General features: G+C 43.9%; 1 protein-coding gene across 1 annotated transcript; it reads right to left on the bottom strand.

The window, feature by feature from the left end:
- Window positions 1–24,605: 24,605 nt before the first annotated feature.
- LOC109741890 (photosystem II reaction center W protein, chloroplastic-like) lies at window positions 24,606–25,100 on the bottom strand. Its single transcript, XM_020300977.4, has 2 exons — window positions 25,043–25,100; window positions 24,606–24,955 (listed from the first exon to the last, which is right to left on the bottom strand). The coding sequence occupies exons 1-2, from the start codon at window positions 25,098–25,100 to the stop codon at window positions 24,606–24,608; spliced, it is 408 nt and encodes a 135-aa protein (XP_020156566.1).
- Between the last annotated feature and the right edge of the window lie 1,453 nt (window positions 25,101–26,553).

Here is a 26,553-nt window from a genome sequence, read left to right as displayed (position 1 = left end):
TGTACAGACATGGCCTCGGAACACAAGAGACCGAAAGGTCGAACGTGAGTCGTATAGTAGATACGATCAACATGGAGATGTTCACCGATGATGACTAGTCCGTCTCACGTGATGATCGGACACGGCCTAGTTTGATTCGGATCATGTATCACTTAGATGACTAGAGGGATGTCTATCTGAGTGGGAGTTCATTCAATAATCAGATGAACTTCATTATCATGAACATAGTCAAAAGGTCTTTGCAAATTATGTCATACGCTTTAGTTCTACTGTTTAAGATATGTTCCTAGAGAAAATTTAGTTGAAAGTTGGTAGTAGCAATTATGCGGACTGGGTCCGTAAACTGAGGACTGTCCTCATTGCTGCACAGAAGGCTTATGTCCTTAATGCACCACTCGGTGTGCTGAACCTCAGCGTCGTCTGTAGATGTTGCGGAACATCTGACATACACGTTTTGATAACTACGCGATAGTTCTGTGCGTAATGCTAACGGTTTAGAATTGTGGCACCAAAGACGGTTTTTGAAACGTCGCAGAACATATGAGATGTTCCGAAGACTGAAATTGGGATTTCAGACTAGTGCCCGCGTCAAGAGGTATGAGACCTCTGACAAGTTTCTTAAGCCTGAAGACTAAGGGAGAAAAGCTCAATCATTGAGCATGTACTCAGATTGTCTGAGTACTACAATCGCTTGAATCAAGTGGGAGTTAATCTTCCAGATGAGATAGTGATGATTCTCCATAATCACTGCCACCAAGCTATTAGAGCTTCGTGATGAACTATAAATATCAAGGATAGATGATGATCCTTGAGCAACTCGCGATGTTTGACACCGCGAAAGTAGAAATCAAGAAGGAGCATCAATTGTTGATGGTTAGTAAAACCACTAGTTTCTAGAAGGGCAAGGGCAAAAGGGATACTTCATGAAACAGCAAGTCATTTGCTGCTCTAGTAAAGAATCCCAAGGTTGAACCCAAAACCCGAGACTAAGTGCTTCTGTAATGAGGGGAACGGTCACTGAAGCAGTACTACCCTAGATACTTGGTAGATGAGAAGGCAGGCAAGGTCGACAGAAGTATATTGGATATACATTATATGAATGTGTACTTTACTAGTACTCCTAGCAGCACCAGGGTATTAGATACCGGTTCGGTTGCTAAGTGTTAGTAACTCGAAATAAAAGCTGCGGAATAAACGGAGACGAGCTAAAGGTGAGATGACGATATGTGTTGGAAGTGTTTCCAAGGTTGATGTAATCAAGCATCGCATGCTCCCTCTACCATCGAGATTTGGTGTTTGCGTTGAGCATGATTGGATTATGTTTATCGCAATACGGTTATTCATTTAAGGAGAATAATGGTTACTCTGTTTATTTGAATAAAACCTTCAATGGTCTTGCACCTAAAATGAATCTCGATTGTAGTGATACACATGTTCGTGCCAAAAGATATAAAATAGTAATGATAGTTCCACATACTTGTGGCACTGCCATTTGAGTCATATTGGTATAAAACGCATGAAGAAGCTCCATGTAGATGGATCTTTGGACTCACTCGTTTTTTGAAAAGATTGAGACATGCAAACCATGTCTATTGGTATATATGCATGAAGAAACTCCATGCAGATGGATCGTTTGGACTCACTTGATTTTGAATCACTTGAGAAATGCAAATCATACCACATGCGAAAGATGACTGTAAGGCCTCGTTTTCAGTAAGATGGAACAAGAGAGCAACTTATTGGAAGTAATACATTTTGATGTATGCAGTCCAATGAGTGCTGAGGCATGCAGTGGATATCGTTATGTTCTTACTTCACAGATGGTTTGAGTAGATGCTGAGTGTATTTACTTGATGAAACACAAGTCTGAATTATTGAAAGGTTCAAGTAATTTCAGAGTGAAGTTGAAGATCGTCGTAACAAGAGGATAAAATATCTGTGATATGATCATAGAGATGAGTATCTGAGTTACGAGTTTTGGCACACAATTAAGACATTGTGGAAAGTGTTTCACAATTAATACCGCCTGGAACACCATAGTGTGATGGTGTGTCTGAACATCATAACTACACCCTATTGGATATGGTGCATACCATAATGTCTCTTATTGAATTACCACTATCGTTTATGGGTTAGGCATTAGAGACAACCGCATTCACTTTAAAAGGGGCACCACGCAATTCCGTTGAGACGACACCGTTTAGAGAAACCTAAGTTGTCGTTTCTTAAAAGTTTGGGGCTGCGATGCTTATGTGAAAAAGTTTCAGGCTGATAAGCTCGAACCCAAAGCGGATAAACGCATCTTCATAGAAAACCCAAAACAGTTGGGTATACCTCCTATTTCAGATCTGGAAGCAAAAGTAATTGCTTCTAGAAACGGGTCCTTTCTCGAGGAAAAGTTTCTCTCGAAAGAATTGAGTGGGAGGATGGTGGAGACTTGATAAGGTTATTGAACCGTCACTTCAACTAGTGTGTAGCAGGGCACAGGAAGTTGTTCCTGTGGCACCTACACCAATTGAAGTGGAAGCTTATGATGGTGATCATGAAACTTCGGATCAAGTCACTACCAAACCTCGTAGGACGACGAGGATGCGTAATACTTCAGAGTAGTACGTGATCCTGTCTTGGAAGTCATGTTGTTGGACAACGATGACCCTATGAGCTATGGAGAAGCGATGGTGGGCCCATATTCCGACAAATGGTTAGAAGCCATGAAATCCGAGATAAATGGAGCTTTAAGAAGAAGACGAACGTGGACGGTAAGGTTACCGTCTATGAAGCTCGACTTGTGGCAAAGAGTATTTTCACAAGTTCAAGGAGTTGACTACGATGAGATTTTCTCATCCGTAGCGATGCTTAAGTCCGTCGGAATCATGTTAGCATTAGCTGCATTTATGAAATCTGGCAGATGGATGTCAAAACAAGTTTCCTTACCAGTTCTCGTAAGGAAAGGTTGTATGTGATACAATCAGAAAGGTTTTGTCGATCCTAAGGATGCTAAAAGGTATGCTAGCTCCAGCGATCCTTCCATGGACTAGAGCAAGCATCTCGGAGTCAGAATATAAGCTTTAATGGAGCGATCAAAGTTTTTGGGTTTATACAAAGTTTGTTAGAAACTTGTATTTACAATAAATTGAGTGGGAGCGCTACAACATTTCTGATAAGTATATGTGAATGACATATTGTTGATCCGAAATGATGTAAAAAAATTCTGGAAAGCATAAAGGGTTGGTTGAAAGGAGTTTTTCAAAGAAAGACCTGGATAAAGCTGCTTACATATTGGTCATCAAGATCTATAGAGATAGATCAAGACGCCCGATGATACTTTCAAAGAACGCACACCTTGACATGATTTTGAAAGAGTTCAAAATAGATCAGCAAAGAAGGAGTTCTTGGCTGTGTTACAAGATGTGAGTATTGAGTAAGACTCAAGACCTGACCACAGCAGAAGAGAGAGAAAGGACGAAGGTCGTCCCCTATGCTTTAGACGTAGGCTCTACAGTATGCTATGCTGTGTACCGCACATGAAGTGTGCCTTGCCATGAGTTGGTCAAGGGGTACAATAGTGATCCGGGAATGGATCACATGACAGCGGTCGAACTTATCCTTAGTATCTAGTGGACTAAGGAATTTTCTCGATTATGGAGGTGAAAAGGAGTTCGTCGTAAAGGGTTACGTCGATGCGAACTTTGACACTAATCCGGATGACTCTGAGTAGTAAACCGGGTTCGTATAGTAGAGCAATTATTTGAAATGGCTCCAAATAGCGCGTGGTAGCATCCACAAGATGACATAGATATTCGTAAAGCACACACGGATCTGAAAGGTTCAGACCCGTTGACTAATAACCTCTCTCACAAGCATAACATGATCAAACCAGAACTCATTGAGTGTTAATCACATAGTGATGTGAACTAGATTGTTGACTCTAGTAAACTCTTTGGATGTTGGTCACATGGTGATGTGACCTGTCAGTGTTAATCACATGGTGATGTGAACTAGATTATTGACTCTAGTGCAAGTGGGAGACTGTTGGAAATATGCCCTAGAGGCAATAATAAATAGTTATTATTATATTTCCTTGTTCATGATAATCGTTTATTATCCATGCTAGAATTGTATTGATAGGAAACTCAGATGCATGTGTGGATACATAGACAACACCATGTCCCTAGTAAGCCTCTAGGAGACTAGCTCGTTGATCAATAGATGGTTACGGTTTCCTGACCATGGACATTGGATGTCGTTGATAACGGGATCACATCATTAGGAGAATGATGTGATGGACAAGACCCAATCCTAAGCCTAGCACAAGATCGTGTAGTTCGTTTGCTCAGAGCTTTTCTAATGTCAAGTATCAGTTCCTTAGACCATGAGATTGTGCAACTCCCGGATACCGTAGGAATGCTTTGGGTGTACCAAACGTCACAACGTAACTGGGTGACTATAAAGGTGCACTACAGGTATCTCCGAAAGTGTCTGTTGGGTTGGCACGAATCGAGACTGGGATTTGTCACTCCGTGTAAACAGAGAGGTATCTCTGGGCCCACTCGGTAGGACATCATCATAATGTGCACAGTGTGACCAAGGAGTTGATCACGGGATGATGTGAGTTACGGAACGAGTAAAGAGACTTGCCGGTAACGAGATTGAACAAGGTATCGGGATACCGACGATCGAATCTCGGGCAAGTAACATACCGATGGACAAAGGGAATTGCATACGGGATTGATTGAATCCCCGACATCGTGGTTCATCCGATGAGATCATCGTGGAACATGTGGGAGCCAACATGGGTATCCAGATCCCGCTGTTGGTTATTGACCGGAGAACGTCTCGGTCATGTCTGCATGGTTCCCGAACCCGTAGGGTCTACACGCTTAAGGTTCGATGACGCTAGGGTTATAGGGAAAGCATGTACGTGGTTACCGAATGTTGTTCGGAGTCCCGGATGAGATCCCGGACGTCACGAGGAGTTCCGGAATGGTCCGGAGGTAAATATTTATATATGGGAAGTCCTGTTTTGGTCACCGGAAAAGTTTCGGGTGAAATCGGTAATGTATCGGGAGCACCGGGAGGGTCCCGGGGGTCCACCAAGTGGGGCCACCAGCCCCAGAAGGCTGCGTGGGCCAAGTGTGGGAGGGGACCAGCCCCAGGTGGGCTGGTGCGCCCCCCCCCCCCCCACCAAGGCCCAAGGCGCATGGGAGAGTGGGAGGGGGCAAACCCTAGGTCCAGATGGGCCTTAGGGCCCATCTAGTGGGGCGCCCCCCTCTCCTCCCCTTGGCCGCCCCCCTTGATGGGATCTAGGGCTGGCCGCCTCCTCTTGGGGGTGGAAACCCTAAGGGGGGCGCAGCCCCCTTCCCCCTATATATACTTAAGGTTTGGGCTGCCATACAGACACGAGAACGTCTCTCTTTCGGCGCATCCCTTCCCCTCTCCCTCCTCCTCCTCTCCCACGGTGCTTGGCGAAGCCCTGTGGGATTGCCACGCTCCTCCACCACCACCACACCGTCGTGCTGCTGCTGGACGGAGTCTTCCCCAACCTCTCCCTCTCTCCTTGCTGGATCAAGGCGTGGGAGACGTCACCGGGCTGCACGTGTGTTGAACGCGAAGGCGCCGTGGTTCGGCGCTTAGATCGGAATCAACCGCGATCTGAATCGCTACGAGTACGACTCCCTCATCCGCGTTCTTGCAACGCTTCCGCATCGCGATCTACAAGGGTATGTAGATGCACTCCCCTTCCCCTCGTTGCTAGATCACTCCATAGATTGATCTTGGTGATGCATGGAAAATTTTGAATTTCTGCTACGTTCCCCAACATAACATGCATAGGTTCCCCCTACATGTATGCAATCATGTCAATATGGAATGTAAGAGCATGTGAATGCATAAACATGACAGAGCAAGCAATGTGTTACATGTATCTTGGCTATATGCATCAGAGCAAATGATGTGAATATATGAAGTTGTAACTTCATGTTCATGATTCCTTCTTGCAAACAATATGTACATCAGCAAGAAATCATCATGCACATGAGTGTAATGCATATACTTACCTTGTGGCCTTAAGCTGGCTTACGAAGAGATGAACCTGAGTAAATGATACGTCTCCATCGTATCTACTTTTCCAAACACTTTTGCCTTTGTTTTGAACTCTAACTTGCATGATTTGAATGGAACTAACCTGGACTGACGCTGTTTTCAGCAGAATTGCCATGGTGTTATTTTTGTGCAGAAATAAAAGTTCTCGGAATGACCTGAAACTTCACGGAGAATATTTTTGGAATTTATAAAAAATATTGGCGAAAGAATCAAGACCAGGGGGCCCACACGATGTCCACGAGGGTGGGGGCGCGCCTGCCCCCCTACCTCGTGGGCCCCCTGGTGCTCCACCGACCTCAACTCCAACTCTATATATTCATGTTCTGGGAGAAAAAAATCAGGGAGAAGGATTCATCGCGTTTTACGATACGGAGCCGCCGCCAAGCCCTAATCTCTCTCGGGAGGGCTGATCTGGAGTCTGTTCGGGGCTCCGGAGAGGGGAATCCGTCGCCGTTGTCATCATCAACCTTCCTCCATCACCAATTTCATGATTCTCACCGCCGTGCGTGAGTAATTCCATCGTAGGCTTGCTGGACAGTGATGGGTTGGATGAGATTTATCATGTAATCGAGTTAGTTTTGTTAGGGTTTGATCCCTAGTATCCATTATGTTCTGAGATTGATGTTGCTGTGACTTTGGTATGCTTAATGCTTGTCACTAGGGCCCGAGTGCCATGATTTCAAATGTGAACCTATTATGTTTTCAAGAATATATGTGAGTTCTTGATCCTATATTGCAAGTCAATAGTCACCTACTATGTGTTATGATCCGGTAACCCCGAAGTGACAATAATCGGGACCACTCCTGGTGATGACCGTAGTTTGAGGAGTTCATGTATTCACTAAGTGCTAATGCTTTGGTCCGGTACTCTATTAAAAGGAGGCCTTAATATCCCTTAGTTTCCAATAGGACCCCGCTGCCACGGGAGGGTAGGACAAAAGATGTCATGCAAGTTCTTTTCCAAAAGCACGTACGACTATATTCGGAATACATGCCTACATTACATTGATGAATTGGAGCTAGTTCTATGTCACCCTATGTTATAATTGTTGCATGAAGAATCGCATCCGACATAATTATCCATCACTGATCCAATGCCTACGAGCTTTTCACATATTGATCTTTGCTTAGTTACTTTACCGTTGCCACTGTTACAATTACTACAAAACTGCTACTGTTACTTTTGCCACCGTTACCGTTACATCCATACTACTTTGCTACTAAATACTTTGTTGCAGATATTAAGTTATCCAGGTGTGGTTGAATTGACAACTCAACTGCTAATACTTGAGAATATTCTTTGGCTCCCCTTGTGTCGAATCAATAAATTTGGGTTGAATACTCTACCCTCGAAAACTGTTGCGATCCCCTATACTTGTGGGGTATCAGTAAGCAAAGTTAGATAACACAGATATATACTAGACAGAGCAAACAAAAGAACCACAAGAGTACCAAGATTGGGATGACATGTAGAGAGTGAGTACTAGGTACTCTATTGGATATAGACATGTCCCCAAGGGTAAAAGATGTGCAATAAATTTAAAGATTTCCTTCCCTAGCAGTCTTTCTCCCCCTGAATCTTATATTGGATAATGGGAGAAAATAGGGAAACAAAATCAGAGCAAAAGCAGATCAGATCATAGAACATAACACAGACTAACATGTCTTTCCCCTCTTAAAGACATGTGTCTTCTCTCCTCTTGAACACCAAGGATCTGGGGGCTTTGATGTGATTATCTCTCTCCCTGTTGAAGTACTCTCTCCCCTTTTGAAGTGATTAAGCTTTGATGTGATCTCTCTCTCCCCCTTTGACATCAATTTTCAAGAAGGGATCTTCCGGAGTGTGAGTCAAAATAGGTTTGGTCCTTGAGTCACAGAGCAAAGCAGCATATAGAATATGATGCTGGTAGAGGACAAGAATCATTGAGTGGAGTTGGAACAAAAGTGCAGGGTGCAAGTGGTAAATTGTCTTCTCTGTAGTGAAGTCGGTGACACCGAGTTATATTTTTCGGTTGCACCGAAATGGTTCGGTTTGACCGAAAGTGATAGATCCGTGTGACCGAGTTCAACACAGAGAAAGAGCAATGGTCACCTCAGCTCACTAGGCAAATAAGATCTCACAAAGATTTGCAAGGAATTAACTGAAAGATTTGCAATGAATTGGATGCAGGAATGGAGAACAAAACAGAGAAAAGAAAATCTAGATGAAGTTTTTTTTAATAAAGGAAGGGGAAAAAATTGAAATGCAAGGGACAAATGCAAAAACTCAAAAACACTAGAGAACTTCATCTAGAATTGGGCGGCAACAAAGTCACCTATATTAGAGTATATTGACTGAGGAGTCAAGTGAGAACACTTGATCATGAGTCATACTCATCGTTAAAGCTCAAAATGGGGTTACCATTTTTCATTTAAGCATTTGATGTATTCACATCTTGTTGAGCTGCTTTGACCCATATCTTGGGGTAAAGCTTCTCTAAGATGGAATAACATACCTTGGGTGGTGGTGTTGAACTTGATCATGTAGTTGGACTTGCGTGGAGTGCTCAAGGTTGATGTAGCGCATCAATGGTTGGGAGCACCACTTATAGTTTGAGTTCATCTACCTACATGGGCTAGTCTTGCAAGGAAGAGCACTTGTGTATCCAACATGACAAACATGAAATTTGATACTAAATGAAACTTGATATAGAATTTGTAAAAAGGATATGTTGAAAGGTTTCATGCTTCCTTGTCTTCAACCACCATGGTGTAGAAACTTGGTGATGTAGAGGTTGCTCAAGATGTGAGTGGATTGCAATCTCATGGATTTAGTTTCATCCAAGTACCTACAAGGGTTAGATAGCATGCAAGGGTACAAATATATCCAAGACATATGATTATCATCATAAGAGAAGAATCAAGGATTAGTCATAGGCTCATGCCTTGCATGTATCCACATGGAGTTCCTACTCCAAGTGTGAAGCATCAATGATGTTCAATTCACCTCTCAATCGGCAAAATACTTTCTCATCAAGCGGTTTGGTGAATATATCCGCCAATTGCTTATCGGTACGAACATGCTTAAGATCAATGTCCCCTTTAGCAACATGATCTCGAATGAAATGATGACGAACTTCAATATGCTTAGTTCGAGAATGTTGCATGGCATTGTGAGAAATCTTAATAGCACTCTCATTGTCACAAAGCAATGGAACATGTTTCACATTGATCCCATAATCCTTAAGAGTTTGGGTCATCCAATGTAATTGAGAACAACATGAACCGGCGGCAATGTATTCCGCATCGGCGGTGGATAAGGATACTGAGTTTTGTTTCTTGGAGGACCAAGACACAAGAGATCTACCAAGAAATTGACAAGTACCCGAAGTGGATTTTCTATCAACCTTGTCCCGGCATAGTCCGAATCAGAGTAGCAAACAAGATCAAAAGAAGACCTCTTAGGATACTAAATGCCAAAATTTGGTGTATGTATTAAGTATCTCACTATCCTTTTCACAGCCTTAAGATGACATTCTTTGGGGGCTGCTTGATATCATGCACACATGCACACACTTAGCATAATATCGGGACGGGAGGCACATAGATATAACAATGAACCAATCATAGATCCGTAAACCTTTTGGTCAACTGATTTGCCATCTTTGGTCAAGTCAAGATGTCCACTAGTAGGCATGGGTGTTTTCATACCTTTCCTTTCTTGCATGTTGAACTTCTTGAATAAGTCCTTGGTGTACTTTGTTTGAGAAACAAAGGTTCCCTCCTTAGTTTGCTTGATTTGCAAACCAAGAAAGAACTTGAGTTCACTCATCATAGACATCTCAAAATTCTTCGACATTAGCTTCCCAAACTTTTCACTAAAATGAGGGTTAGTCGAACCAAATATGATATCATCAACATAAATTTGGCACACAAATAATTCACCATTAACCCTTTTAGTAAAAAGAGTGGAATCTATCTTTCCAATCTCAAAGCCTTTTTCAATAAGGAACTTGGTCAAGCATTTGTACCACGCTCTTGGAGCTTGTTTAAGACCATAAAGAGCTTTGTGAAGTTTGTAAACATGGTCGGGTTTCTTAGGATTGATAAAGCCGGGAGGTTGCTTAACATAAACTTCCTCCTCAATTTCACCATTTAGAAAAGCACTTTTAATATCCATTTGGTACAAGGTGATATCATGGTGATTAGCATAGGCAAGTAAGATGTGGATGGACTCAAGTCTAGCAACGGGGGCATATGTCTCACCGTAGTCCATACCTTTTACTTGAGTGTAGCCTTGGGCGACGAGACGTGCTTTGTTGCGGACGACTTGACCATCTTCGTCTTGCTTGTTATGAAACACCCATTTGGTACCAATGATGTTGTGGTTGTTGTCGGGCTTCTCGACCAATGTCCACACTTGATTTCTCTCAAAGTTGTGTAGCTCTTCATGCATGGCATTTATCCAATCCGGATCTTCTAATGCTTCTTCAACCTTCATAGGTTCAATGCTAGAGATGAATGAATAATGTTCACAAAAGTTAGCCAAACGAGTTTTAGAGCGAGTGATTCTCCCGGTTTGGATATCATTGAAGATTTGTTCGACGGGATGGTCTCTTGAGACTCTTGCTCAAACTCGTGAGAGCTTTTGTTTGGGTCGGGGTGGAACATCTTCTTCATCATCTTGTTTTCTTCTTGGCCTTCTTCATTTTTGGCGTTGTCGTTCTCTTGTCATGGTGGAGAAGGAGGTTGATGAGGTTCATCTTGATGCATTTCCTCGTATTCTTCATCTTGATGTGTCCCACTTGTGGATGCTTCCATGTCAACTCTTGGTTCACCTTGTTGTGAGGTAGAATCTTCCACTTGGACAGACGAGGTACTCTCCTTCACCTCCCTTGGACGAATCTTCCCAATAGACAAGTCTTGGATAGCTTCCGAAGGGTCTTTGTGTCCTACATCAATTGGCAATTGCTCTACTTGCGAGCCGTTAGATTCATCAAACTTCACATCTACCGTCTCTTCAACCTTTCGGGTGAAATTATTGTAGACACGGTAAGTGTGAGAGTTTGAGCCATAACCAAGTAGGAAACCCTCATGAGATTTAGGAGCAAATTTAGAACGACGATGCTTATCAAGAATGTAACACTTTGAGCCAAATACTCGAAAGTATCCAACTTGGGGTTTGTTACCGGTGAGGAGCTCGTATGCCGTCTTGCCAAGTAGCTTGTGAAGATACAAGCAATTTGTTGCATGACAAGCCGTCTCAACCGCTTCCGCCCAAAAGTATTTTGGAGTCTTGTACTCATCAAGCATTGTTTTCGCCATCTCAATAAGACTTTGGTTCTTCCTCTCAACAACTCCATTTTGTTGAGGTGTGTACGTAGCCGAGAACTCGTGTGAAATCCCTTCTTCGTCAAGAAAGGTATCCACATTTGCGTTCTTGAACTCCGTTCCGTTGTCGCTGCGAACCTTCTTGATCTTCACTTCAAATTGATTTTGGGCCTTCCTAGCGAAGTTCTTGAAGATCTTTTGGACCTGCGATTTATCATCAAGAAAGAACACCCATGTAAATCTTGAAAAATCATTGACTATAACTAGACCAAATGAGTTTCCACCGAGACTCTTGTAGGCAATGGGACCAAAGAGATCCATATGAAGTAGCTCGAGCGGTCTTCTCATGGTCATGATGTTCTTCACGGGGTGACTTCCTCCAACCTGTTTTCCTGCTTGACAAGCACTGCACAATCTATCCTTGTCAAATATAACATCTTTAACTCCAAGGATATGATCACCTTTAATAAGCTTATCAAGATTTCGCATGCCCACATGACCTAACCTTCTATGCCACAACCAGCCTTTCGAAGATTTAGCAATTAAAAAAGTTCTAGGTTGAGCCTTTTTAGTGAAGTCAACAATGTAAAGATCACCTCTACGTATACCGGTAAAGACCATTTTATGATTATCTCTACGAAACACTTGGCAATCTACTTCAGTAAATAGGACATTGAAACCAAAGTCAACAAGTCTAGATACGGAAAGTAAATTATAGCCAAGAGATTCAACGAGCATAACATTTTGTATGGAGCTATCATGTGAGATGGCCACCTTACCAAGGCCAACCACCTTACCCTTTGAGTTATCACCAAAAGTGACGTACTTCCGAGGGCCCTCGTTTTCAGCAAGCTCACGAAACATATCCTTATCTCCGGTCATATGATCGGTACATCCACTATCAAGGACCCATTCCTTTCCTCCAGCCATGTAGCCGCGAAGATTTGCCATAAGACCAAAGTGTCTCATAGACTCATCAAGATCAAAGTCACTATCATCTCCTCATCATAGTATCCGTGTTCAACATCGTCTTGTGATGGATCAATTCCTAGAGAGAGTGATTCATTAGATTTATGACCGTAACAATGTTCATCTCTATGGATTCTAATGACTTCGGAAATGATATTGCTAATAATTCCAACATCTCTTTTGGCACGCATGAGATTTGTAAGCTCAAATAGACAATCACCAAACTTAGGATCATTGGAATTCATCATACTCAAGGTAATAGACTTATGAAGAATTTCATCTAAGTTTTTCAAGGAATAGTTTGGAAAACGTTCCTCAAGAAATCTCCATATAGTGTAGGCACAATCAAGAGTAGGCAAGCAACCAATCAAGTTTCTAGGCAAACCTCTAGTGATAAGATTGACAGTTCTAAGGTTGCGAATCATGTCAATAGACTCATCAAGGGTAGGATGCAAAGGATCAACATGAGGTGCACAAGGGCTAGTAATATACTTGCTCAAATGATATTCATTGAAAATCACAAGCTTCTCATTTTTCCACTCATGAAAGTACTCTCCATCAAGTATAGGCACTCTACGTCTAAGACTCCCCAACGTAGACTCATCCATCTTCCTCCAAAGGTATTTAAACCAAAGCAACGGAGACCAAAGCTCTAATACCAATTGAAAGGATCGAGAAGAGGTGTCTAGAGGGGGGTGAATAGACTCTTAGCAAGAAAAGTGGCAGGTTTTAATTTCTTTAAGTTGAGGTGGAGTTTTAGAACAAGTTTGAACATTCACAATACATATCAAGCACGCATGACAGGAGTATATGAGCAGCGGAAAGTAAAGCACGCAATTTGCAAGAATATAAGGGATGGGATTGGAGTGTGAAACGCAATTGGAGACACGGAGATTTTTGGCGTGGTTCCGATAGGTGGTGCTATTGTACATCCACGTTGATGGAGACTTCAACCCACGAAGGGTAAAGGTTGCGCAAGTCCACGGAGGTCTCCACCCACGAAGGGTCCCCGAAGAAGCAACCTTGTCTATCCCACCATGGCCATCGCCCACAAAGGACTTGCCTCACTAGGGTAGATCTTCATGAAGTAGGCGATCTCCTTGCCCGTACAAACTCCTTGGTTCAACTCCACAATCTTGACGGAGGTTCCCAAGTGACACCTAACCAATCTAGGAGACACCACTCTCCAAAAGGTAATAGATGGTGTGTTGATGATGAACTCCTTGCTCTTGTGCTTCAAATGATAGTCTCCCCAACACTCAACTCTTTCTCACATATTTGGATTTGGTGGAAATATGACTTGAGTGGAAAGCAAGTTGGAGAAGGCTAGAGATCAAGATTTATGTGGTTGGAATGGAATATCTTTACCTCAACACATAAGAAGGTGGTTCTCTCTCGGAAAGTGTATGCTGGAAGTGTGGGCATGTTCTGATGGCTCTCCTCACGAATGAAGAGTGAGTGGAGGGGTATATATAGCCTCCACACAAAATCTAACCATTACACACAAATCACCAAACTCGATGGGACCGAATCAGAAAACTCGGTCGGACCAATTTAGTTCATAATGTGACCGTTAGGCATTTTGGTGGTACCGATATGATCAACTCGGTGGGACCGATGTGCTGGGGTTAGGGTAAAACCTCATCTTGGTTTGACCGATTACACAAACTCGGTGGGACCGATTTTGGTAATAAGCTAACCAGAGAGTTGGTCAGGCAAACTCGGTGAGACCGATTACAAATCTCGGTAAGACCGATCTTATTGCAATAGGAACCAGAGAGTTTGCAAGCCCATCTCGGTGAGACCGGGATCCCACCGGTGAGACCGAATTGATTAGGGTTTGTGGCAGTGGCTATGTCAAGTGAACTCGGTGGCGCCAGATAGAATGTTTCGGTGGGGCAGAGTTTGACTTTTGGTTTGGGACATATGTGGATATGAGAAAGTGGTTGAGGGTTTTGGAGCATCTCACTAAGCAGTTTGAGCAAGCAAGCCATTAAGCAACACCTCATCCCCTTTTAATAGTATTGGCTTTCCTATGGACTCAGTGTGATCTTGGATCACTAAAAGTGAAATGTAGAGTCTTGAGCTTTTGAGCTTGAGCCAATCCTTTGTCCTCAGCACCTTGAAGGGGTTCCACATCCTCTTGTCCACGGCACTCCATCCGTTGAACTTGTCTGAAATATTCTAAATAAAACATTAGTCCAACAGGAGATATGTTGACATTAACTACCAAAACCACTGAGGGGGGACTTGTGCTTTCAGAATCGAAAACGGTTCAGTAATTAACGCGTCCGTTAATTATTAATTAATGACTCATTAATTTTTCCCGAGCAGCAAAAATATAGACAACGTGCATAGCTCTGTCATCGGCTCGGCTCGGCTCAATCCCGCAACCCGCGGTGCATCGTGACGAGGCGTGGCGTGGCGTGGCGAGGCGAGCGAGGAGGAGGAGCGCGCGTGTAGGTCTCCTCTTCTCATGCTCATACAAGTGGTAGAAGAGCTCACCTTATAAAGAGGTGCAAGTCTCACTCAACTTCCGTGGTGGGACTAAACTTTACTCACTCACTCCATTCACATGTGTGCATGAATGGGCCAAGAGAATTTCAAAATTTTAGTTGGGCTTTGGGCCAAAGGTCCACTAGCAAATTCCAACAATCCCCCACAAAGTCTCATTGGAACATTTCATCATTTAGTTTCGAAACATTGTTTATATATTGGTGCTTAGTGGAGAATGTGAAGTTGAACTTCCACTTAGAGTTTTATGCTCCACTAGATCACAACTTGAATAGTGGACTATGCCTTGAACTACAACTTTTCTGCGAGACTAGTTTCACACAAATTCTTGACCGATACTGGGCTGCCGCAAGGCTTCCCCGCGGGTGGAGCATATACCTCATACTCCAGGGCCTTTCTAGAATTTATTAGAGAACACCCAATTCTCACAGACTGTGACGTTAACAGTCAAATTCATACAGGTGTGTTCCTTAGGAGATGCTCTGCAGGACGACAAAACTCTGCTTACTCAAATAAGCCAGTTGGAACACATTAAGATAAATATCAACCTGCCATGCAGATCAGGAGAGTATTGTATCTTCACGGAGTGGGATAATTAAAATAGGGATACTCTCCTCTCAGCTGACCAACAGCTTGTCTCCCACTTCTACTTCACGGGATCCCCGATCACATAGAGTGGGTTACCACTACGGACAACTCATGCGGTGGGTCTCAAACCCATCTCCATCGATGCATTATCTATCACATTACGTGATGATAGACCCTTTGTGATGGGATCTGCCAAGTTTTTTGACGTTTGGATATAATCCAACGTAATAACTCCAGAGTTCCTCAATTTTCTGGCAGATTTTAGTCTCCTCTTCACATGCCTTGAGAACTTCATATTGTCCTTAGAACTGTTTATCTTGACGATCACAGTTTGATAATCACAGTTCATCAGGATAGGGGGTATTGGTTTTTCAACCATAGGTAAGTCCATCAAGAGCTCACGAATCCACTCTGCTTCAATAGTGGCAGTGCCTAATGCTGTGAGTTCTGCTTCCATAGTTGACCTCATTAAGATGGTCTGCTTGCAAGACTTCCAGGAAACAGCGCCACCACCAAGTGTAAAAACATAACCACTTGTGGCCTTAATCTCATCAGCATCAGATATCCAGTTTGAGTCACTATAACCCTCCAGTAACCTTGGATACCTGGTGTAGTGAATCCCATAGCTCGTGGTGCCTTTCAAATAGCGCATAACTCTCTCAAGCGCATGCCAATGATGATCTCCCGGTTTTGACACAAACTGACTCAGCTTGCTCACAGCAAAAGAGATGTTAGGCCTCGTGGCACTCGCCAAATACATAAGCGAGCCAATAATCTAAGAATACCTCAGTTGATCTCTGGCAATCCGTCGATTCTTTCGAAGCAACACACTAGCATCATAAGGAGTTGGAGAAGGCGTGCAGTTGCTATACCCAAAACGACTCAAGATCTTTTCCACATAGTGAGACTGAAGTAGTGTGATCCCACCATTCTCATCTCTCAACAGCTTGATGTTTAAGATAACATCAGCTACTCCTAGATCCTTCATCTCAAAGCAACGAGATAAGAAATCGTTAACCTCTTTGATTAAATCAAGTTTGGTTCCAAAGATCAGTATATCGTCCGCATACAGACAAAGAATAACTCCTTCGCCCCCACCATGGCGATAGTACACACATTTGTCACCATCGTTTACTACAAAGCCGGCAGCAGTTAATGTTCTTTCGAACTTCTCATGCCACTCCTTGGGAGCTTTTTTAAGGCCATATAAAGACTTTAATAACTTGCACACCTTTCCTTCCTGACCAGGTACTACAAAACCATCTGGCTGATCCATGTAAATTTCCTCCTGCAACTCTCCATTGAGGAAAAAGCCATCTTAACATCCATTTGATGAATGAGAAGACCATGTGAGGCAGCCAGTGATAGTAGCACCCGAATTATGGTCAGTCTAAACACGGGTGAGTAAGTATCAAAGAAGTCTTCACCTTCTTTCTAGGTATAACCCTTAGCCACAAGTCGTGCCTTGTACTTTTCAATTGTACCATCAGGTCTAAGCTTCTTCCTAAACACCCACTTACATCATACAGGTTTGCACCCATAAGGACGGTCAGTGATCTCCCAGGTTCCGTTAGCTAAGATGGAATCCATCTCGCTACGAATAGCTTCCTTCCAGTAGTCAGCATCGAGAGATGCATAGGCTTCTGAAATAGTCCTGGGTGTGTCATCCACGAGGTACACAATGAAATCATCACCAAAGGACTTTGCAGTCCTCTGTCTCTTACTCCTCATAGGAGTTCCATTGTCACCCTCAACAGGATTCTCAACGTGTTCCATCGCAATGGTGGGTTCAGGAATTACAGCGAATTCCTCACTAGATGGAGTAGGTATCTCCTGATTTGATGAACTCGACATATCCTTCACAGGAAATATGTCCTCAAAGAAAGTTGCATCATTCGACTCCATAATCATACCAACATCCATGTCGGATACCTCATATTTTAGTATCAGAAATCTATAGCCAATGCTATGAAAATCATAGCCCAGAAGAACACAATCCACGGTTTTTGGTCCAAGCTTGCGCTTCTTGGGAACTGGCATATTGACTTTCGCGAAACAACCCCAAGTACGTAGGTAGGAGAGTTTCAACCTTTTCCTTTCCCATTCCTCAAATGGAGTCATGGTCTTATGCTTTGTGGGAACTCGGTTTAGGACATGACACACAGTCATTAGCGCCTCCCCCCACCATTCCTTGGAGAGACCCGATGTGTCTAACATGGTGTTAACCATATCAGTTAGAGTTCGGTTCTTTCTTTCGGCTACCCCATTTGACTGAGGTGAGTTGGGAGGCGTCCTCTCATGGATTATACCATGTTCCGCACAGAACAAATCAAATTCATTGGAAAAGTACTCTCCACCACGATCAGACCTAAGCCGTTTAATTTTTCGATCAAGTTGGTTCTCTGCTTCAGCTTTGTAGTTTTTGAAGAAAGTTAAACTCTCATCTTTTGATTTCAGAAGATACACATAACAATATCTAGTGGAGTCATCAATCAACGTCATGAAGTATCTCTTTCCACCGTTTGTCAACATGCCATTCATCTCACAAAGATCAGAATGTATAAGCCCTAGTGGCGCCAAGTCTCTTGCCTCTAAAGTCTTATGGGACTTGCGAGGTTGCTTAGCTTGCACACATACTTGGCACTTGGAGCCTTTGACAGTAGAGATTTTCAGAATTAAATTCATATTGGCTAGCCACGTCATGCAAACAAAGTTAATATGACAAAGTCGTGAATGCCAAATATTAGACTCATTATTGTGGCAAACATTATTAATAACTTTAGTGCAAATATCTGACAAAGAAAGGCGGAATAAGCCTCCGCTCTCATAGCCTTTTCCAACAAATTGTCCATACTTCAAAATTACAAATTTATTAGACTCGAAAATCAACTTAAAACCATCTCGACATAAACGGGAACCGCTAACGAGATTTTTATTGATGGACGGCACATGATGAACGTTCTTCAGATGCACGGTCTTCCCCGAAGTAAACTTCAGATCGACCGTACCGACGCCTCAAACGATGGCATGTGACCCGTTCCCCATCAGCACGGGAGAAGTCCCTGTGACCTGGTAAGAAGAAAACATAGAGGCGTCGGCATAAACATGTACATTGGCACCGGTGTCAATTGACTAATCAGGAGATTGAAATACTGAAAGGATGGTAGGAAGAATACTATACCCAGATTCCTTCATATCAGTATCACCGATGACAACATTAGAGGACTTGCCGCTCTTCTCATGTTCGCGCTCGTCAAAGCGGTTAGGAAACTTCGGAGCCCAGTGATTGGGATCACCGCAGACATGGCAAAGTCCCTTCCCCTTCTTGTTAGAATTCTTCTTGAAGTTAGTAGAATGTGACAGCTTGTTCTTTGTATCAAACTTGCCTTTGCCCTGAGTTTTGTTCTTGTTGTTTTTGAACTTGTTGGGCTGGAAGTTCTTCTTCTGTACCATGTGGGCACTAGAAGCTCCTTCAGCAACTCGAGCACGTGTGTCCTTTGCTCTCGCCTTCTCTTCAACATCAAGAGTACAAATGAGATCCGCAACGGAGAAATCCTATCTCTTGTGTTTCAGGGAAGTAGCAAAATTGTTCCACGAAGGTGGAAGCTTGGCAATGATGCCCCCAGCAACAAATTTGTCCGGCAACACACACTTAAAGTACTCAAGTTCCTTGGTGAGTGACTGTATCTCATGAGCCTGCTGTACAACAGAGCGCTCATCAGTCATCTTGTAGTCAAAGAATTGCTCCATGACGTACAACTCGCTGCCGGCGTCTGAGGCACCAAATTTGGCCTCGAGCGCAGCCAAAATGTCCTTGCTGTTGTCGAACGACATATACGAATCCACAATGGAATCATCAAGAACACTCAGAAGAGCACCTTTAAAGATAGTATCGATCTTCTCAAAAGCTTCCAGCTATGCTGGATTAAGATCGCCCCCAGGCTTGCCCTTAGTGCCGTCATAGCAGCACATGGTCTGAAACCAGTAGTCTGCTCTCGTGCGCCACCTCTTATATTGCACCCCCTTAAAGGCAGGCGGCTTCAAATGCGCAGCAAAACCACTCGGAGTAAATTGCCTATAATCAGGTTTTTGGATTGTTGAAAATATGAGCAAATTACTACGAGATTTAATCTGAATAAACAGATGATAAATCATGACAGCACTAGCAGAGATTAAACTAATCATGCGAACTAGCATAGTAGATGAACAGATAACATCTAGGGCATATACTAGAGACATGAATTCTACCACGATTTCGAACAAGAAGGATAGAATCTCATACGGTGCAGCGGGAGCAGCACCGCCGGCGTTGACGTTGTCGGCCATGTCGTCGAGGATGAGGTTGCCGAGGTCGGGGAAGAAGTCGTCGTTGGCGAAGTCATCGCTGCCAGCAGTCACGCGAGTGCGCTCCCCAAAAACCTGATCGCCCCTCTCCCGTACAGGATCATGAGAGGCGGGGATCCGGAGGCCTGCTGTCCCTTCTTGCGGTGCACGCCAAAAGGAGGGATGGAGAAGACTTGCTTGGCGGCGCAATGATCTGGAACGGTGGTGCGAAACCATATGATATGGCGGCGGCTAGGGTAGACGTCTGTCTGACTATATAGTGCGGGCCGGGTAGGTCATGGGAGTAAACCCCACATCCGAGTCGCGATCCAAAAGAATCGGAGACAACGTGCATAGCTCTGTCCTCGGCTCGGCTCAATCCCGCAACCCGCGGCGCGCCGTGACGAGGCGTGGCGTGGCGAGGCGAGCGAGGAGGAGGAGCGCGTGTAGGTCTCCTCTTCTCATGCTCATATAAGTGGTAGAAGAGCTCACCTTATAAAGAGGTGCAAGTCTCACTCAACTTCCGTGGTGGCACTAAACATTAGTCTCACTCACTTCACTCACATGTGTGCATGAATGGGACAAGAGAATTTCAGAATTTTAGTTGGGCTTTGGGCCAAAGGTCAACTAGCAAATTCGAACACGGGCTAGTGAAACTCCTATGCAATCTCATCCAAACCGCTCAAATCCGTAGCAAATATGCTATGTTTAGTCCCAAATCAAAGCCTAGAAGTTGATTTGCTGCTTAATCGAGTTCGAGAACGATATAATCGATGTGTAAATTGAATGCGACCATGGTAATCGATGCTATCGGGACAGAGGGCTTACCGCCATTGACAAATGCCCGTCTGAGGGATGATGAAACCGGTGCTCGCCGTCTAGATCTTGGCTCCGCTGCTCGCTGTCCAAATCTTGTGCTCGCCGTCGCCAGCTTGAGAGAGGAGAGCGGGGAGAGTTAGCGGTGAGGGGATTTACGGTGCCGCCTCGGGAAACAACCCGACGTCTCTCGCATGTTCCCGCACATGCAGCCGCCTCCGCTCACATGTCTCAAGTTGCATCGCTCGGGTCTGGCTCTAAAAAATCTGTCGATTCGATCGTTCCTCCAGAGTCAGACTTAGAGATGCTTTAATGTTCGTGCAGGCCAAGAGTCTGATATAGCTCAGGTAACCAATCGGACCAAAATTGCATCCAACAGCCTGCCTGAGGCTAATGCTGGCTATGAAACGCATGCTACCTACTTGCCACCTTTGACATGATAGGTCCCCGTTGGAAAAGTCGCCAGAGTTTGGCACTTTTCCTTTTCTCTTTTTGACGAAAGAAAGCATCGCCGTTTTCATGCAATAAGGGGAGAAAAGCGTACAAAAGGGTAAGGTGAGTAAGTACATCTGAACGACTGAACCACGTCGAAAAAAGAGTAAATAAGCGAACCACATTGAGTTAGAGGGTGGGACTCATCAAAAGAAAGAAAGGAGTTTTGGCACCACGACGTATTGGTATAGTTAACGGCTTAACGCGGTTGGCCGGCAGGTTTGCCACGACAGGGGACCAACTGATGCAGAAAGATCAAAGGGAATGAAAAGCACGTGCATGCTTTGCTCTCCGTTTCCATGCACACGTAGGGACACAAGCTGCTATATTTCTCCCGTTCCACTGCACAAGTTGCACCTCAGGCCAAACAGACATACACGAGTGTGGAAATGCGTAGGCGCGTATGTAACATCGATCCATACCGGCCTTCCGTGCTAACATTGTGGACTGCAGTTTGGCTGCCTCACCAGTATAGTATGTAGGCCGGCCGCGGCCGGTGCCTCCTTTTTCTGTACAATGCATGTCCGGAGCTTCAGATGTTATATCTCACACGAATTCAACGATGGTTCAAGCCAACACAGCACTAGAATTGTGCTGTTTAAACTTGATGTCTACAAACAACCTAACTTAGAAATGATGAAAACACCCAACCAGATTTTCTTTACCAATGCAGATCACAAGGTTCAATCGCTGCCATAAAGCGTGCGAGTATATCATACATTTCTAGTCCTCATTTTCTTCTCTTTCTTGCCAGGCTAACAAAAAATACAGTAATTAGAGAGCATTAGATATATCAGTGGATTCTTATAAGATGAACAATAGAGTACCCAGCTATATCCGAGTGGTTCATACTGGTCTTATTCTAAAGACAAACGAGATGTTCCGCACCAAAATTTTCCAGACACAAATCCCAAATAAATCAGTGCCTGGGCAGATGAAAACTGGTGCTAGGGAGAGGATCTTATTATTTTTTAATATTTTTAAACAAATTCAGAAAATATATGCCCCAATTCGTAAATTTTAAAAATATGACCCGTCGGAAAACCCCAAAAGACAAGGCACTCTTTGGTCTCACTTAGACTGAAGAGTGACATATACTCTTTGGCTTTCCCATGACTGAAGAGTCATTTTTTTCTTTGGATACAAAACTATTACACACCGAATATTTTTTGTTGGATTGTACTGCATTTTTTCTTTGGATATAAAATTATTACACACAGAATATTTTCTGTTGGATTGTACTGCATTATTTTTGCAGAGATATTGTACCGATGCTTGTACGTGGCGTTTTCTGTCTATGTCGATCTGGCCAGCTTCTCGTTGGCCGACTCCTTGTCCGCAGCCTGGCATACATAAAATATTGATTGTGACTTGTTATGCCGTCACCTCGGCTAGCCGACCTGGTCGACATCTCCCGCTCGCATCATCACTACAAAAATTCCGTCCTATGCGTTGGAACTTCGTCAAACCGACCTATGTATAGAAAAAATGTGTGTACGTTTGGTAGGATTTTTGTTCGGACAGTATTTCCTTCATCACGGATACGTTTCCTGGTATTTTTTTCATGAAATTTCACACGGGAATAGATTGAGAACCCAGGTTTGATATCCCCAAATTTTATATATTATTGAATTATTTTGATATTTTTTACATTTAATATTCGTATAGGAGTCTGGAGCACTCAGGAACTCCTGTGTCTTTTCCGGTAGTCCTGCTACTATATATACATGTGTGTACAGCTCCTGTAACAATGAAGCGTGGAGATCAATAAAGAAAATACCATGCACGATACGTACGTGTGGCCATCAAACAATCTCGTACTTGTTCGCTGCTAGGCGTCGAATCGATGGAACAACTGATCAATCTGCTGCTTGCATAAGTTGTGTTGTGTTTTGGCTACAAGTGAGGAAAGGAGAAAAAAAGGACTCTTCGTTCACGGAAAAGCCAAAGAGTGTCATGTTCTGCCACTCTTCGACCTAAGCGAGACCAAAGAGTGCCGTTTCGACCTAAGCGAGACCAAAGAATGAGCGAGGCCGAAGAGTACCTTTTCGGCTTTAGTGAGGCCGACGGGGTCATACTTTTTAAATTTACGAATTAGGGCATAAATTTTCTGAATTTGTTAAAAATAATACTATTATCTAAAAGAATCTTGGGGAGAGGAGTAGAGTTCAGGAGTGGCAGAGGAGCAGGGAGAGAGGAATAGAGGAGCCACTAAAAAAAAGAAGGACCAGGCTCAGAGTTGCTCATTTCACTTGATGATTCAGGGGCAGTGGCTCTATTGTAATTGGAGGCATGGATGATCCAGTGGCCTTGGAGACTACCGCATGCAGGGAGGCTTTGGCATTGGCAGAAGATCTCCATCTCCACCGTATTGTCATTGTGTCTGACACTAAACAGGTGATTCGTGATTTTCAAAGTGGGAGTAGAGGAAGCAACGGAGCAATAATAGTGAGATTAAGTTACAAACATCTTTTATTGATTGTATTTTTTCTTTTGAAAGTCGTGTTGTCAATGTCGAAGCACATAGTCTAGCCAGGTTCTCACTAACATTAGGTCTGGAACGTCACGTTTGGTTTGGTCAATCCCACGACCCGGACTCTATCCCACACGATGTGGTATTTGATGAATAAAGCCCGGTTTTACCCCTAAAAAGGTGACACCACCATTTACATGTTCCCATGATCCAAATTTTAGAAAGTCACATTTAGATATTTCAAAAAAATTGTGGATGTTCACAGGACATATGTTCATAACTCCTAAAGAATCCAAATCAAAATTCGAAGTGTACATTGAGAAACAAAAAAGACAAAACCGTACCTGAATAGTGGTATTTCTGACACTATCCATATTTTGCCTTGATTTGACACTATCCATTCTAGATTTGTCTTTTTTGTTACTTAATGTGTGTTCGGATTTTCATCTGATTTTTTAGGGATTATATACATGTCTTGTGAACACCACAAAAAAAAATAGAATTTTTTGAAACATCTAAATGTGACTTTTTCAAAGTTGGAGCATGGTAGCATGTGAAGGGTGGTACCGCCACCACCCCACTTGTTGGACTACCAGGGAAGCAAAAGACCTTGTTAGTGACAGGGTCATACAAATCATGAACACTACTGTACATTACGGCGCTAGCTGTGTTGACGGGGACAGTAACAATGATTTAACAAAGAGTACAACATAAATTGATTATTAGTATAACCCCGGGCTTGTGACAAGTAGACGACATATTAATACAGCACAGCGATGGTAACATGCCATGGGCAAGTCACCCGATCCTTGATACAAAGTCACACGCATACGATCGACTCAACTATTTAACACCGTCATAGAAAGTACTCCTGCCCGCAAGAAAAAAAGAAAGTACGACTACCATAATCAGTAGCTTAGGATTCAATATTCGTCCCTGCTTCATAGACCAATGGTAATCATGCAAAGCTTTGACGGCCGGATCAGCCTGGCGGAAGAAGAAGGTGGCGGTGCGGTGTTCAGATCGTGATGCCGCCGGCGGTGGACTGGTCGTCGTCGTTGTCGTCTTGGAGGATGGAGGAGTAGACGGTGTAGGACAAGGCGAGGCCGAAGGCAACCATCAGGATCCACCCCAGCAGGTCGTGGCTCAGCCCGGTGCCGTAGGTCGACACCCGCTCGTCCACCAGCGCCAGAACCAGCGCCGGGGCCAGCACCGGGGCTGCCGCCACCGCCATGGCGCTCGCCTCAGCGAGCAGCGGCGCGCCCTTGACCACCGCCATAGCCAGGGCCGAAGAAGCCTTCTTCTTGAGGTCCTTGGAGCAGCTGCACCTCAGCCTCGCGGCCTTGGCCACACTCAGCCGAGGCAGCCCTGCATGCGTCGTCCCATTGTTAGATAGCAACTCGGCATGTTGCACATGGCCGGCATTTTTGCGGGGATGACAAGCTTTTTGCTTACCTAGAGACCGTGGCGGTCCGGCGGCGACGAAGACGGCCGTGGCGCTGATGCTTGCCATTGCTAATGCTCGTAAGAGAGCCAAGTACTTGTGGGTGTGTATCCAGGCAGAGGGCAGTCCAGTATATTGCATCATCATGGTTCATGGGTCACTAGCTACTTGTCACCTTGGACATTACAGATTCCTGTTGGCAAATTCGCCAGAGAATGGTAGGCAACACGCACTGTCAAACGAGTCCGACCGCGACCAACCTGGCTCCCGGAATAAGCAACTGTGGACGTTGGGCGTCAGGTATAATCAGCACGGTTGGCAGGCAGGGTACACACAGCAAGAGCGCTATAGATTTGGCACGACAGGGACCAATGGACGACGAAAGACAGATAACGGAAATGGTACAAATAGTATGATTGCTTGATATTTTAGTGTTCACACCAGGAGCATTTGAGCTCGAGCTAATAAAGGGACTTTCAGGGACGCGGAGTATCTACTCGCAAGCTTATATGCTCCTGCAGGAACAGTAAATTAGGAAATATAAGTAAAAACTTAAGATTTCAGTGTTGGGCCGGCTTGATCGGCGATTTAGTCCCACCTCGCAGAGCGGCGAGGAGTGATGCGACCGGCTTAAATAGCCGAGTCCTCCCAAAGCGGTTAGCTTCGGTCATCAACGTATCTTTTCTGAAGGTTGTAGACTGTCACTATGAATCTTCTTTGTTCATAAACTGAGAAGATACATCAAGACTGTCCATGTTCCTTACAAAGCAAGCATTGATGGCCTTGCTTTTATAAAAGTTTATTGATCATTTTCGACATCTTCATCTGAATCTGAAAGGGTACATCGATGACCATATAATTCTTTTAAGTCTGGTGGCGCTGACCTTTAGTATCAAGGAGGGGAGGATGAATACCGGCGAATTGGCACGGGCCCTCCAGGTCAATCCGACGTGACGGGGGTGCCCGAACAGCCCATCCGGACATTTGAGGCGGGTATGGGGAGTCTGGTTGTAAAAAAAATTGACCCTGTGACCGTAGAACAATTGTTCTACGGTATTTTCATTAATATAAAATTATGTACAAAAGTGTAATACATGTGGTGAATCACCCAATACCAGCTCTAGGCAACATAATCAAAAAATTACAGGAACTGTTCAATCCACAGATCTATCTTGTCGCCCTTGGCTTGCTTTGACCTGAGAATGATGTGTTGCAGCCCTTCCTGTAGGTAGAATTGCCAGGTGTTCAAATTGGGTGGTGCAGCACTGAATATCTTATCATTCCTAACCATCCATATACCCCAACAGCACATGATAATGATCTCCATTGCAATGTCCTTAGGTAGCCCTGTGATGGTCAGCAAAATCTCATCATAACTCGAAATGCCTCTCCGTCTGTTCGGGAGTATGCAGTTCCAACAGCTTAGTGCAAAGTGGCAGTTCCAGAAGAGATGAATTAATGTTTCTTGAGTTGCATCTGAACATAGCGCATAGTTGTAATCCGGTAGGTACATCTTTCTTCT

Source organism: Aegilops tauschii, chromosome 1 (assembly GCF_002575655.3).
Source record: "Aegilops tauschii subsp. strangulata cultivar AL8/78 chromosome 1, Aet v6.0, whole genome shotgun sequence".
NCBI classification, from domain to species: Eukaryota; Viridiplantae; Streptophyta; class Magnoliopsida; order Poales; family Poaceae; genus Aegilops; species Aegilops tauschii.
The sequence above is the reverse complement of the archived record's forward strand: the minus strand, read 5'-3'. Positions and strand labels throughout refer to the sequence as shown.

Excerpts from the sequence above, each read along its gene's own strand:
- LOC109741890 (XM_020300977.4), bottom strand. The coding sequence starts at position 25,100 with ATGGCAAGCATCAGCGCCACGGCCGTCTTCGTCGCCGCCGGACCGCCA. Across the intron at positions 24,956-25,042 it reads CGGACCGCCACGGTCTCTAG|GGCTGCCTCGGCTGAGTGTG; the intron begins GTAAGCAAAAAG and ends CGACGCATGCAG.